The sequence below is a fragment of the Rana temporaria genome, chromosome 2, assembly GCF_905171775.1.
Source record: "Rana temporaria chromosome 2, aRanTem1.1, whole genome shotgun sequence".
In the NCBI taxonomy this organism is placed as follows: domain Eukaryota; kingdom Metazoa; phylum Chordata; class Amphibia; order Anura; family Ranidae; genus Rana; species Rana temporaria.
In genome coordinates, this window is record NC_053490.1 from 224,302,521 (window position 1) to 224,319,182 (window position 16,662).

General features: G+C 39.4%; 1 protein-coding gene across 1 annotated transcript in view; it reads right to left on the reverse strand.

Moving 5' to 3' along the window:
• DMD (dystrophin) overlaps positions 1-16,662 on the reverse strand; it is a 2,981,380-nt gene that overhangs the window by 1,620,574 nt on the left and 1,344,144 nt on the right. The window contains exon 42 of the mRNA XM_040336499.1: positions 11,926-12,120. Within this exon, the coding sequence (XP_040192433.1) occupies positions 11,926-12,120 (195 nt within the window). The remainder of the gene's footprint in view (positions 1-11,925; positions 12,121-16,662) is intronic.

Here is a 16,662-nt window from a genome sequence, read left to right on the forward strand (position 1 = left end):
TGTATCCTACCTCTGTGACAACTCCCCCCCCCCCCATGCTGCTGCATTGCAGTTTGTCAGGTTTGTGAATGAGTGCTCTACGGGGTGCATTACTCCACTCATGTCCCTCTCCTTTATGAGCAAGACAATTTTTTGGTGCTTTTTTTTGCAAACAGTGGAAAGATCAGTAGCCATAATTTTTGTGTAAAAGTGGTAACTGTACTGTCCATTTTTATACCCTCCATATTTTGCTCCTGTACATACTGCCCACCATCCACATTCCTTTCCTGTGCATATTGTCCATTGTTATACCCCCTCCTGTGCTTACTGCCCACTGTCATACCCTCTGCACTCCTCTATATACCCATGACCATATTTTTTTGTTATTTTGTTGCAAATCAGCAAAGATCAGTAACCACAATTTGTTACTCCTAATGCCAACTGTATCCCCTATTATCATTCCCTCCACATATCTCTTCTATGCAATATCCACACCTTGCCCTTATCATTTATTTATTTATTTTTCTTTTAAACGACTATGTTGTTTGCTTGTACAATAACAATAATCTTCTAGAATAAGAAAAAAAAATGTTACAGCTTTGCGTGTGTGTGCATGTTTAAAGAGAGTTTAATAAGTAATAAGACATGCACTCATATTGCTATCTATGTTATTATTGTACTCATACAACATTGTATTTCAAGAAAAGACAAATACATTATTCTACATAGTCAAGTAAAATAAAATATGCTCCAAGCTATTTTAAGTATGAAAGCGCCAAGGGAAACAGTGTAACCTGGTTAAGAAAAGAGCATATGACTTTCATTTCTAAGAAAAAAGGATTAGAGAAACCCATTAGCAACTGGAGTGACACCAGCCTTTAGGGAGAGGATCCATCTCTGAGGCTCCTGGAGAAGAGAAATCATAGCAATACCGACTATAGGTCCAGTTCATTTCCAGCAACTCAAATTTGTCTTTTGCTGACAATCAAAGGACAACACCGGGTGTAAAAATCTATTCCCAAGCGTTTCCTGCATAACCATCTCCTAAATGGTGCACTCTGACAGATTAAGAAGGAAAGTATTCAATCACTGTGAGTCCTAAGCGGCTGATAACATGGTTACATGAAAAGTAGACTTTAAAAGGGAATTAGAAAAAAATTTGAGATTTTGTCCTCATAATCAACAACCACACAGTGATGTTTTTATGACATTATGTAATGTTTACAGTTTACATCAGTCAAGTAAAGTGAAAAACAAGGCATATAAATATGTTCACATATAATTTAATATATAAGAATGATTTTATATTGCAGGTTAAAAAAATATATTATTTTAAATTTACATTAAAGGCCATCTGTCATTAAGAAAAGCTTTGAAGACATGAAGCACAACACTAATTAAAAATAATAATGTATTTGTGAGGATAATTTGTTATGGATTGGTATTACATTGTAATATTAGATTCACTTCAGCTCAGCCATTTTGAATATTCTTCAGGGAACATAGATAAATTACCGATCAGGTCTGTATTAAAGCTTACGCTGTACATCTGCACCTCAACTGACACCAGTGTTCCATTAATAATTGGCACCAGTGCTGGTGTTGTATCTCCATCTATGTGTGCACACTGCCCATTTAGAACACAGCCTGTGCTGCAGATGTTTTCTAAATGGACAAAACATATAATGGTGAGAGGTATAGCACCAGCACTGATATCAGTTTTAGCTGAAGCAATCATGTTGGCCGGGGTACGAAAGTATAGCACAAGTTGTACTTTAATACAAATAAAAGCTAAATAGGCAGACACAGGTGCTATATCACTAAAATGGTGCCCAGTGTTCAGCTTTAAAGCAAAATCTAAATCCAAACAGCTAAATTCAAAATTAACATACTATAGTAGATTTAAAATGTATCATAATATCTCCCTGCAAGTAGGGTCAGTCCTTTACTCTTCTATTGAAGAGTGAAGGATCCAAAGTATCGTGATTGCGCCATTGCCAGTGTTAGGTAAAAGTAGTGTCATTCCTTGAAACTCCATGCCCATCACTCTTGAGAAGATGCAATTTTTTTACCTTTAGACTTTGGCAGGTCTAATGCTAAGTGAAGAGAAGGGGAGCAACACCACCGAAAAAAAAAGTAGCTAATATAAACAGTTTATGGGAAAATATGCTCAGATAACTAGGAGTTGGAAATAGGGAGAGTGTGTTTGTTGGAAATTTGTTTTCATTCACATTAAATATGCAGGTTTACTTACCTTAACCCTAGTTCCTGCAGACTTTCTCCTCTCTGTGCAACATATCCCTAAAAATCTTTATTTTTTTTGGCACTCTGTCGATCACAGGCACTCTGATGTCATCTTTTACACTGCAGGACCAACAGTCCTGCATTGTAACTGAAGATGCCAACAACCTGCTCACAACCCGGAGTGTCGAAGGAAGTGATGGCTGCCAGGGTTAAGGTAAATAAAACTGCTTTTTAATGGTACCTTTGATAAAAATTAGCACTTAACCCTTGAAGTGTGGGAAGCTCCATTAAAATGGTAGTTTTTACATTTTAAATTCAGCTTGTAGTAGCATTTTTTCTTCCAGATTTACTGGTGGTTAAAGTACATGATGCTCTTAGAATAGGTTAATGGAAAGACACCAAGAGCAAACTATTTCCTAGCACAACCTCCCCTCCCAAAAAATAAATAAAATAAAGATAAATGGCATGACTGCCTACAAATAATTTTGTCTATCTGGTAAATACCTAGGGGAACAAAGCCAATCTATGGCTACATCATGCAGATAAACCCTCCCGCCCTGTGTAATACATCAGATAAACTGGATCTAGGCAATGTTCTGATATACTAAGTCAAAGATAAATGAAACGCACTGCACTGAATTTGTAACTGCCATAAAAACAAATGTCACTGTCCAACCATGTATACCACTCGCTGGCGTTAAAGCATAGTAAAGCATAGTTGTGGACTTTAAAAAAATAAGACTGTATTTGGCTAGCACATACACTGTTATTGGATATTTATTAGAGGGAATTCTGTGCACCATTTTTACTGCATTAACTAAGCTGTAATTGATTGTAATCAAACGTGTTCTTCTGTGATAGATTTACACTAACATACACAAATGGATAGAGCACTGCAGTAAAAACTGTCTTCTGAAGATTGATAAAGCAATAGAACCTTCAAGAATGTGTAATGTAGAGAAGTAGTCACACGGCTGATCTGCTTAGTTTCAATTAAAGGTATAGCTATAGTATTGCATTCTACCACAATTCCTTTTGGTAGTAAGTTGCCAATTTAGGAATCCAGGGCCTGATCCACAAAAACCCTGCGTAACTTAACTTTTGACATTTAAGTTACACCGCCGCAAAATCTCTACCTAAGTGCCCGATCCACAAAGCACTTACCTAGAAATTTTGAGCAGTGTAACTTAAGTGCCTCCGTCGCAAGGCGGTCCTCCTCTCCTGGGGGCGTTTAAAATTTAAATGAGGCGCGCTCCCGCGCCGGCCGTACTGCGCATGCGTGTGACGTAATTTTCCCGACGTGCAGCGCGTGAACGTAATTTACGCCGGGCTTTGTGGATTGCGACGGGACACTAAAGTTGCGACGGATGAAAAAAAAAAAAAGCGCCGGGAAAACAAAAACAAAAAAGAAAAATTGTCAGCGTCGCTCGGCATGCATTCCTGAGAGGGAGAACTCCATGCCAATTTTCAAAGAAAAAACCGGCATGGGTTCCCCCCCCAGGAGCATACCAGGCCCTTAGGTCTGGTATGGGTTGTAAGGAGACCCCCCCTACAATCCATACCAGACCCGTATCCAAAGCACGCTACCCGGCCGGTCAGGAATGGGAGTGGGGACGAGCGAGCGCCCCCCCCCTCCTGAGCCGTGCCAGGCCGCATACCCTCAACATGGGGGGGTTGGGTGCTCTGGGGCAGGGGGGCGCACTGCGGGCCCCCCCACCCCAGAGCACCCTGTCCCCATGTTGATGAGGACAGGACCTCTTCCCGACAACCCTTGCCGTTGGTTGTCGGGGTCTGCGGGCGGGGGCTTATCGGAATCTGGGAGTCCCCTTTAATAAGGGGGCCCCCAGATACCGGCCCCCCACCCTAAGTGAATGGATATGGGGTACATCGTACCCCTACCCATTCACCTGGAGGCAAAAAGTTAAAGTTATTAAACACGCAACACAAGGGTTTTTAAAATAATTTATTAGTCTGCTCCGGAGGCCCCCCCTGTCTTCTTTATTAGCTCTAATACCAGGGGGGGCTTCTTCTTCCACTCTCCGGGGGTCTTCTCCGCTCTCCGGGGGGGGTTTCTTCTTCCGCTCTCCGGGGGGGGTCTTCTCTGCTCTCTGGGGGTCTTCTCCGCTCTCCGGAGGTCTTCTTCTATCTTCGCCGCTCTCCGCTGTTGACTCTGCGCACCCCGGTTCTTCTGCAGCTGTCCGGTGCCTTCTTCTTCAGCGCTGGCTGCCTGCTATCTTCGTGTGTTAGCTCAATTACTAACAGGCAGCCAGCGCGGTCTTATGTGACGTCATGTTCTTCTTCTCCCTTCTTCCGATGTTGACACGTCGCCTCTTCTCACTGCAATGATGGAAGCGCGCCTTGCATCCCATTTATATAGGCATCACCGTCCCATCATGCACCGGTAGGTACCCACGTGGTGGGTGCACGTGGGTAGGCACCCTCCCTCGGGAATGCATACCAAATGCCGTCGCTTGAATGTGCTTTTACATGGTGTTACTAACTTTACACCATGTAAAAGCAGCCCTAATTTTACACTTGCAAACTAAAACTTACGGCGAAAAAACGAAGCTGAAAAGCTTTGTGGATCGCCCCAAGTGCTAATTTGCATACCAGAAGCGGCATTTCGACTCGAAATGCCCCCAGCGGTGGATGCGGTACTGCATCCTAAGATCCGGCAGTGTAAGTCCCTTACAGATGTCGGATCTTCTGCCTAACTTTGGAAAACTGATTCTGTGGATCAGTTCCAAAGATAGAACCAGGGATACGACGGCTTACGCCGGCGTATCCCTTTTGAGGATATGGCCCCCAATTTCCATATCTTCTTACAGGGTAGGTGATGTTTTCCTAATAGCACCCACTGTAGGCTTCTTGCAACTAGTCCTGTACATAAACCTTGATGTATTACAGTATCAGTAGTAAAAAGTTGGAAGTTGGAATTTGATTTGTGATACTTCAGGCTGACAGAAAATAAGTTACATAGCACAGACTTCAGCAAATCAAAATACCCATTCCTCCATGCTATGAATCTGTAAATTCTGGCCACAATTCCTTACAAGAAACGCAGATTAAAGAATAGCATTAAGGAAGAATTCTAGATATGGCATTTTTTACATTAGTTACACTGGTCCAGCTTTGACCTGTGTGACTATGCATATGCCATACCTCAGAAGCTGGAGATCACTGTAGTAGACATCACAATTTCTGTGATCTCCACTAGCTTCTGGGTCCCATGCCAGTCAGAACCAGAACCATTTAGTCAATGCTTTCATTTTCTCAATGAATGGAAAGCTAACTTTGACTGGACAAGGGGAAGAGAATTATGTTACCACCCTAGCTCTCCACCTTGTACAATCAGAGAATTATTTGCATCGTTTTGAAACTGCAAACTATTCTTTGACTGGTGCCCATACCGAGCGGCCAATCTCCAGTGTTCATCAAACAGCAGGGCAGTCGCTCGGCTCAGGACTTGAAAGCTGATGGAGCTTACTGGAGCAACAGTGTCTACAACAATGGTTTATGAACAGCAGTGTCTACAACAATGGTTTATGCTACTAGAGAGATCCTAACAGTATAGTATTTGCATAATTACATTGGTCTAAGCTTGACCACTGTAAAAAAAAATCCCATTTCTATAATTCTTCTTTAAATACTCTATACCAATGTTTCTCAACCTTTTTTCAGTCAAGACACCCTTTAAAATTCTGCACAATTTCAAGGCACCCATTCTAAAATGTAAAAAAACAAACTAATAGTTTTAAATAATGCAAAACATCCACACATGTAGGACACCCAATGCTAGAGGTGATTTATCTTCTAAAGCAAATATACCTTAGCACATTGGTACTAGTATTCCTGTGTTTCTTTTCTCTCTCAGTTTCTCTCCCTCACTCGTTGAATGTAGCCCCAGTGCTGATGAAGGGGGGCTGGAAAGGGGCAAACAAGGATGCTGTGCAAGAACCTGTCATTCCCCTTATCAACCGATGCCATCATTGTTTGTTAGGACACCAGCTGCTGCACGGTTGTAATTTGGAAAAAGGAATTTGTTTAACTAAAAGGCAGTCTTGATCCATCAGCTGGCTTGTATACAGTTTTTTGGGCATTTTTTAGGTATCTTGCCAAGGCACCCCTGAAGAACCCTAAAGGCACCCTGGTTAAAGAAGGTTGCTCTATACTAATAATTGACAGTGCACAAACTGGTTGTACCCTTTGCACAGTATTGCTCTTTAAAGACACCAATGAAATTACTGAACAGACTCATAACAAAATTCAACATAAATGGAAATTATTCAGACATGTGAAGATTTAAATCACAGTTTTAAACAGTTTTTTTCTGTATCATCAAATGGTAAAAATGCAACAAAAGTTTATTTTTATGTTTTTTTTAAATAATAACAGGTGTCTTGGAGAACATAAATACTATTACTGATGTATTATACAAATGAACTATGTTGTATGTATTGCTGTCTTTAAAGCATATATTACTACTAAGGAAACATTGTTATACTGTTATAGTAACAGTGACATCTACAGGATACATATTATAACATTCAGTTTCCAAGTAAAATATGAAGAAGATACCATGTTTTGAGCCTCTAATACAAGAACAAGAGCAGTAAACAATGACATTTTATATTTGTGGGTTAGAGAAGACAAAAGCAGCAGGTTTTCTTTTAACAAATCTATAAACAAGATACTGGCTAAGGATATTGAAAGATAATCTGTATATACTTTTATCAGATCTTTGTTAGCCATAGTGCTTCTACTGATTTATATCCAGAAGAAGTTCTTTGATGTCAACAGCAAACAAACAGTAACATAAAAATCTATAATGCAGCACTGCTGTGTGCTTCATTCTGACAGTTGAAAATATAAACCAAAGAATGTGAGTTTTTCCCAAACAAAGATAACTAAGCCCAAAGTAATTAATGTTTATTTTTATAAACACATAAATATGCACAACAAATGAGTGCATATTACAAGAAAATCTGTTTGAAAAGTATTGTTGCCATGGCAGAGTTGTTTTGTTCAAAATATGCACAGGCTAGTTTTTTCCAGTTTAGATATACAGTAGTTGCCTGTTTATATGCACTTTTATAAATGATTCCTTGCTTTCCTAGATATGGGAGTCTGTGTATAAACATGCACATCACATCTACAGGTCTTCAGATAGTATTATCATTTCCACTATCTAATTTCAATAATTTTCAGACAGCTTTTATTTAAAAAAACAATTATACATACAAATGGGCAGCATGGCGGCTAAGTGGTTAGCACTTCTGCCTGGCAGTAATAGGTTCATTGGTTCATTCCCAACCACTGCACTACTTTCCTGAAGTTTACATATTCCCCCTGTGCCTGGATGGGTTTCCTTCAGGCATTCCATTTTCCTCCCACACACCAAAGACATGCTAGTAGGTTAATTAACTGTGTATAAATGTGAGTTAGGGGCCTTAGATTGTAAGCTCCTTGAGGGCAGGAACTAATGTGAATGAACGATACATGTGTAAAGTGCTGTGTAATTTGACAGTGCTTTATAAATACCAGTAATAAATGCAATCTATAGACATAACAAGATGATCTAAAATATTCAATCAAGAATACATTTATTTGTTCAGATTTTTTTGCAATTGCAACTGTAGGTGGTTTACATTGACTTTTTGTTTGTGGCCCCTCATAAAAAAGAGTATATTAAATTTAAGGTGCAATAATTTAGAGAGCTGCTATTGCTATCCAAAAAAGATTGACCAATTTTTAATTGCTGAGTCCTGCTAAAGCACATTCCAGGATCCTTAATACATACTTACCATATCATATGTTCAGTGCTTCTTTTCTGCTAGAGGGTACAAAAGACTTAGGGAGTGTACTGTAAATGTGTGCCCCAAATCTATGAATACCAACATTTTCTCTAGGGGGAGGCAATCAGATCCAAAGTGCGAAATGTACATTTGTTAACAATCAATATAATGTCAAATAAACAAAGGGAAATATTTATAAAAAAAAAATGGATATACATTTATGGGGCCCTTAGAATTTCAGATAAGTGAGATTTGTAACCAGGTCGCCCTAGACCTGACAATTAGGAAGCTCAAATGGCTCATTGGGTCCTGCATAGTATTTGATCTCAGGACATCCTTAACCACTTCCTGCCCGCCATATAACAGAATGATGTGTACAAAGTGGTTAAGTTATCCTGACTGGATGTCACATGATGTCCAGCAGTATAATCCGCGATCATGCAGCACGGCGATCGTTGGTGTGGTCATCATTCTCAGTAAAGAGCCTCTGACGTAGGCTCTTTATCATGTGATCAGCTGTGTACAATCACAGCTGATTACATCATAAACAGGAAGATACGTGTATCGCTTTCCTCCACTCGCGCTGACAGACGCAAGTCGTGGAGAGGCGATTGGCTGCTCTCTTGATGGGGGGGTCTGCACTAATTGATTATGAGCACAGACCCCCAAAGATGTCTACCAGGATGGCCACCCAGGACCATCAGGTATGCCCAATTAGTGCCCATTAGCGGTGCCAATCAGTGCCAATCAGTAATGCTTGCCAGTTTCTCCTCATCGGTACTGCCTATCAGTGCCACCCATCAGTGCCACCTATCAGTGCCCATCAATGCTGCATATCAGTGCCCATTAGTGCCATCTATAAGTGCTCATAAGTGCGGTCTTTCAGTGCCCATCAGTGTTGCCTATCAGTGCCCATCAGTGCCACCTATCAGTGCCATCAGTGCTGATTATCAATGCCAATCAGTGCTGCATATTAGTGCCTCATCATCAGTGCCCATCAGTGAAGGAGAAAAATTACTTAGTTACAACATTTTATGACAGAAACAAAGAAAAACTTTTTTTTTTTTTTTTACATTTTGTCTTTTTTTTTTGTTTAGAAAAAAAAAGTGGTGACCATTAGTGGGAACAAAAGGATAAAAATGTTGTTTGGGGACAACGTTGCAAGACCGCGTAATTGTCATTTAAAGTGCAACAGCACTGAAAGCTGAAAATTGGCCTGGGCAGGAAGGGGGGAAAGTGCCCAGTATTGAAGTGGTTAATCAGTCAAATCATAGTTATTGAAAGGAAATACCAATATTTACCCTGACTTTCCTGAACAGTAAACGGGAAGCTGTGTATTAGTCCACAAAACATTATTTCACTCATGCAAGTCTTCCACAACTAAAGGCAACCTCTATTTTTTTTCCAAACCTCTACGCCAGCAGCTTTACTATTTAATCACTTCCATTTTTTTAAAGCTTATTATACTTTTATAAGGAAATACATATTCATTAACCAATGCTAAATAAGAAAATGGCCAAATCAAAATAAAAACACTTGTTAGGTTTACCTTGACATATATTGAAATGTGTTCAAAACTGTATCTGACCATAAACTGATTACAGACTATTTGAATAAAAAAGTAGAGCGGAAGCTAAGCATTGTCAGGTGGGGAAGCGATGCAGAGACGGAACAGATTGTAAAAAGGGGAAAAATGATTCAGAACGAAAGCGGATTGTTGCTGATGGCCTGGAGAAGAGTAACAACAAATTGTGTGCCACTGGGATAGAATAGAGAAGAAGATAAAAGAGATACAGAGAGCTGAGAGTGAACCAGGGGGAAATGAAGGAGGGAAGTAGGCAGATCAATAACCAAGATTATGAACCAGAAATACATATGCATGTGGTCTGATGCATATCTGATCATGGCTGCAGGGAAGATTGAAAAGTGATTTTGAACCTTTTTGTACAGCGAATACTGATCATGGCTAGGGGGAAGGAAAACAAGATAGTGGTTGGAGGGGTGGGAGGTAGACTGCAATTTAATCCTAACTATAGAGGGGAGAGAGAGCAAGTGGCTTTATTATTTATATTTCATTGTGCGGCAGATAATATACAAGCAGGAGAGACAAACAGTGCAATAAGTGTCAAATGCTGCATGTTCTATAGGTAGATTTAATACTGCACAATAAACTCATTTCTGAGTCAAATATTAACAACTGTTTCTCCCTCCTGGAGGAAGAACTACAGTTCATGAACTATAAAAATATGTGTGAAATGATGGTTCAACTTTATGTGCCATCTATGACGATTCTACAAGTGGGGGAGCTTAAGCTGGCCACAAATTACTCATTTTTTTTTGCATTCAGTCAGATGGCTGAATGAAAAAAATGAAGGCGATTTCCCCAACCACATATTCAAGGTCGATTGGCACATCCTCCCGGCCATTTGAATACACTGATCAGCACTGAAGCCCGTAAGCTGCATGCACTGATCGAGCAGAGATTTTCCAACAAGAAAATCAATATCAATAGATACATTTCTCAAGAACAGGGACAGACATACATGGATCGAAATTCCACAGATTCAGCAGGAACGGGCAAAATTATGATCCATGCATGGCCAACTTTAGTGTAATAGACCCAACATAGGACAATTAGAATTCCTGCATATTTGTGAAATGCCAGTTGACATATCATATGTGTTTTGGAGTTTACCTCTATGGAAGCCATAGTAGAGTGAGGAAAGCACTCAGAGTCTATGTACTACAGAAAAGGATAGAATTCTAACACATTGGACACCTAGAATGTTGGAGAGTAAGGGGAGGCCTGCAGCAGCTGTTGTTGCAGGAGAAAGAGCTGCCAGAGACTGTTGCGTGGATCTTGGATGAAGAGCAGCAAGAAGAGCTACTAAGGACAGTGTGGAGAAACTGTGATTGATGCTTGATGGACAATGTGTTCACTGGGTAATAGTCAAATCTGAAAGATGATTCATGCACCAGCAATAAAAGTGAAATTACAATCCCTGATTACATCACACAAAATGACAGGATAAACTGTTGGAATGCTTCCAAGTCAACCAAAGCTGTTCAAAGTACTGAAAACTCAACATAATCTTTCCAAATTGTGGTTGAGTGCCCATTTATTCACCATGCTCAGATACAGGCACAGTATGTTTCCTTAAAAAAAAGGAAAGATAATATCCTTGATTTTGTCCCTCAACAGCTCAGAGATGTCCTACTACCTAATGAAGCAGGAGGTATGTGATCTATAGCCTGGTGAATGACCCTTCACTGTCAGAACCAGTGTGTGGGCAGCTACTATGGGAAGCCCCTCCAGAGTACTCTAGTTTTAGTAGATTGGCCCTTTGTCCTTGGGTCTTGGATCACTCCAGTTGCTTGCCTGTGCTTCCAGAGCTACCCTGGACTTCACTGAGAGGGACACTGTTTCCTGAGCATGATCACTAGTAGCTGTTTGTATTCTGAACTGTTTTTCTAAGGTAAAGATTCACAGCTAGACTCATTGTAGTTATAGTCTTACAGAGACCATGTTCTGCAGCTAAATTACCATGATTGAGCCATAGTAACATTGCTCTGAAGATAATTTTTTCAGCTTTCATAAACAGTTTTGAAGTATTCCACCGTTTATGCATGCTTTTTGTCATGCTGAACCTGTTTTGCATTGTTTCTTTTAATGTTGCACCTGTTAAAAAAACTGAAAATTACAATTGAGTGGGCAATGTTGGGTTTAGCTTCAGCTACTATTCCCTTGTTCCCACTCTCCCCTTTTCTCTGAAAATTACAGATATTTCCAGTATGATCATTCAGCCAGCTACATATTCTGATAAAATAGTCCTGAAACTGCATTAGAATCATCTATTGAAATAAAAAAAAAACTTTTTTTATTAATCAAACAGAGGACTTTTCTTACCTTAAGACACTCATCTTGTTTGGTGAGATCTTCACAGTCTTTGTTATTAAAACATGAAGAGTTTAGTAGAAGATCAACCTCAGCAACAGACTGCAGGAAGCGTGCAATCTCTGCCAGGTATGTAGAAGGCACATAAGAGGCATCCACTTTCATTCCCTCAATCAATGAACGAGTGCTTTCTTCATGAACAGTTTGCTAGTGTAGAAAATAAGTTAATAATATAAGTAAGTACTTTAAAGTGTTCAGAGACATTCTACATATTAATAAAATGCTTAAAATGCTGGGCGAGTAAATAAAAACCCATATGTTTGGGTATAGTTAAAAAGTGGTGACTTCAGAGGAGATGACGCTATCAATAGAATGGCTTGACACATGTTTCAGGAATTTACAAGATTTCTGCTCTGTTTCCAGATATATATATATATATATATATATATATATATATATATATATATATATATATATTTTTAATTATTATTATTACATGTCAGTGTATGTAAACTGAAATATAAAATCAATAAATACTGCCAAAGCCTGATTTCATCTTGTATCTTAAAGGAATGCAACTGTGTTCCTAGAGCCAATAACCCTCTGTTTTTTTTTTTTTTTTTACCAATATTGAAAGCCAGTGAAACTTTTAATTAAAAGAATCGAGCAAGGGTCCAACAGAAATGTTCTGGAAACAGAGCAGAAATCTAGCCTCTTAAATTCTTGAAACATGTGCAAGGAGGACCCTGACACAAAACTGTATCAAGCCATTCTATTGATAGTGTATTACATTATATATATATATATATATATATATATATATATATATATATATATATATATACACACACATACAGTATATACACACACACACAATTATATATATATATATATATATATATATATATATATACAGTTATTATTTCTGTATTTGATTCTTATTTAATAACAGATAATTGTGATTTCTAGTAGGATGCAATAGGAAGACATCTTTTATACCAAACAGCTAAAATCATACTGGTATGCACTAACATCAGCCCGTATTTTTATTAGACTTATAAAATAAGCCCTTTAAAAAAAATGTGACACAATGCATGTTACATATTTGTTTCAAATATCACAGTAGCTCATTATACTGTATATACAACCATTTAAAAGAGCAAGGGTCTAGAAAAAACAAATGTATTTGTCAACAAGAGCAAAAAATAAAGAATATTTCATAATACAACTGAAAACAATACAATTTCATTTGTGGAGCTGCTATTTTATAAGATAGCATTTAAATCAGTAGATATTGTCTATTTTATTATGTTTTAAAAAAAAAACGAAAGTAGACACATGCAAAATAGTTTTGTTCCCAAAAATTTTTTTGAGGAAATTCTACAAATTTGTTAAAGTAGAGAGTGTCCTGACACTCCTGCTCGCCCCCTCCCCCTTAAGAGGCTTTCTCCACACCAGGGAGAAAGCCTCGCATTACTGTGTGTAGTTACAGACAGAAGAACAGGAAGTGAGGATTTATCAGAAGAAATAAGGACATTTAAAAGCAAAATCGAAGGATGAGGTAAGTGAAGGAGGACTGCACTGAGGTAAAGGAAGCTATTTGGGTAAAAAAAAATACCTTTACAACCCCTTTAAGGATCGTTTTCTAAACATTACTCTGGCTTCCAGGTTGAGGCCAGGACTTAGGCCAGTGCAGGCCAGTAAAGGTCCTCCACCCCAAACTTGTTCATCCATGTCTTTATGGACCTTGATTTGTGCACTGGTCCAAATCATTTGGTGGAGGGGGGATTATGGTGTGGTGTTATTTTCCAGGGGTTGGGCTTGGCCCCTTAGTTCCAGTGAATGGAACTCTTAAGGCATCAGCATATCAAGACATTTTTGAAAATGTCATGCTCCCTTCCTATTCCAACATTACTGCACACCAGTGCACAAAGCAAAGTCCATAAAGACATGAATGAATTTGGGGTGGAGAAACTTGACCTCAACCCGACAGAACACCTTTGGAATGATTTTGAGCCAGGCCTTCTCATCTAACAGCGCCTGACCTCACAAATGTACTTCTGGAATGGTCAAACATTTCCATAGGCACACTCCTAAACCCTGTGGACAGCCTTCCCAGAAGAGTTGAAGCTGTTATAGCTGCAAAGGGTTGGCCAACACAATACTGAACCCTGCAGACTAATGCCTCATACACACGACCGTTTTTCTCATTGGAAAAACTGCGATGAGAGCTTTTGGTTGGGAATTCCGACCGTGTGTATGCTCCATCACAGTTTTTCCTATGCGAAAACTGCCGGGAAAAAAAAAGAGAGCAGGATCTCTTTTTTTCTGTCAGGAAAAAATCCTAGCGGGAAAACTGTTTGTCTGTATGCTTCTCAGATGGGAAAAAAACGTGCATGCTCGGAAGCAAGTCGGCATGTCGGCTCGTCGTAGTCTTTTATGTCACCGCGTTCTTGGCAGTCAAAAGTTCACTGGACTTTTGTGTGACCATGTGTATGCAAGGCAGGCTTGAGAGGAATTTCGTTGGGAAAAACCATCATTTTTTTTCCGAAGGCAAAACCGGTCGGGTGAACGAGGAATTAGACTCAGATGCAATTAAAGTTCATGTGCATGTAAAGGCAGGTGTCCCAATACTTTTGACAATACATGATGGACAAATAGCAATCCAAACACCATTCATGTGATCCCTCTCAGGTCCTCATCACAAAGTCCAAGGATGAAAACAACTTCATTAAGTCATGTGTCAGCTTTAAAACATCACTTTTCTGCTGTTGATGCTGTGAACTGATTTTATCCTACTCACCAGACTGCAGCTTAATGACACCCTCTGAAGATGTGAAAGAATCACGAAACGCGTCAGCCCGTGGCTACGCGACGTATCATTCTCACAGGAGGGAGCATCTACCCGGGTATCACCAAGCTGCTAGATCATTTGGAGGAACTTCTATCTGAGTGAGCTGATGTCTCTCTAAGTGATGCGCTTTTTATCTATCTTTATCTTGTAAGCATATGTGGAATGTGGGGGAGTGTATCTTTTTAATAAAAGGGTTTTTACACTTTATGGAGCTTCTCTGTTTACTTCCTTGTCCGCTTTGACGCATGCATGCACCCATTGATTGGAATCAACACACACCTGGGGGAGAGCTGCCGGTGATCTCTGGATGAGAGGATCTTTCAATGCTGTATTAAAGCGGAGGTTCACCCTAAAACAATTATATACCATTACATCCAGCATACTTCCGACATCTACAGTATGCTGTTTTTTTTTTTTTTTGCCGTACATACCGTTTTATTGTTATTTTCCCCCCGGCTTCCGGGTTCTGGCTCCGGCGGGAGTGGGCATTCCTATTCAGAGGTTAGATGATTGACGTCTGGTGAAAAACTTCCCCTGGCGCATCGGCTCTATACGGCGCCTGCGCCCGCTGTGTAGAGCTGACTGCGCAGGCGCCATATAGAGCCGACTCGCAGGTCGGCTACTTACGGAAAACTTGCGATGCGCCTTATGTGCCAGGGGAAGTTTTTCACCAGACGTCAATTATCTAATCTCTGAATAGGAACGCCCACTCCCGCAGGAGCCAGAACCCGGAAGCTGGGGGGAAAATAACAAAAAAACGGTATGTACGGCAAAAAAATTAAAAATACCAGCATACTGTAGATGTCGGAAGTATGCTGGATGTAATGGTATATAGATGTTTTTTAGGGTGAACCTCCGCTTTAAGCTGCGGTCTGGTGAGTAAAATTCCTAAAGGGGCACGCAAGTGACGGAATTCTTTTGCTTACACCTTGGCAGGATAAAATCAGTTCACAGCATCAACACCAGAAAAGTGAAGTTTTAAAGCTGACACATGACATCATGAAGTTGCTGTTTTCATCCTTGGACTTTGTGTTGAGGACCTGAGAGGGATCACATGAAAGGTGTTTGGATTGCTATTTGTTCATCATATATTACTGCAGATTAAGAACTATTTAGTTCTGATGAATTATTGTTTCTTTAAGAGCGCTTGAATTATTGATTCTTCAAGCGCTGTTAATGTTTTATTATTATTACCAATGAGACATATTTGACTTTTTTTTACTGTATTTTATAATAGCTGCTATACTGCTTCAACTGTTTTATACCATAGAGCGCTAGGATCAGAAAAATCTTAGGATTTTTTCTGATATTTTGTTATAACTTTTGACAAAATACGTATGTTTGGTTTACTTGGCCTGTCCTTCCTCACCTATAATAGAGATGTCTAATAAGATATTTAGTCATAACTTATAAGTGTTCAGGCATTATGCATTAATGAGCAGAACACTAGAATAAGTCTAGCATATAGTGGCTATGGTATGTACTGTACATGTTTGCACCTTAACATCGAATGGTGGGAATATTATTAAATAAACTGGATCTCATTGATTCCTTACATAGAGCCTTTTCCTCATTAACAGCGATATGTTGAAGCAGACGGTAATTTAGCATACCTGTCTTAGAACAAGCACTTTTATTGCCCGATGTTTGAGACACTGCAGGGCACAGCGCATTGTACACAGTTTAAAGATTTCTTTTAGCCCAGATTGATTGCTTTGTTCACAGAGTTGAAATTTCAGCTTTGTTTCAGTCTTGTATGTAAAACTTGCAGCAACATCACCGTTCTATTAGTAATATCTCAGAACAGTCATTTCTTTAATAATATATGGTATTATTGTTTGTTTTTTCCATTTGCTCCTGGGCAGAGGAAATAATTATATCCTAATGCGACACAT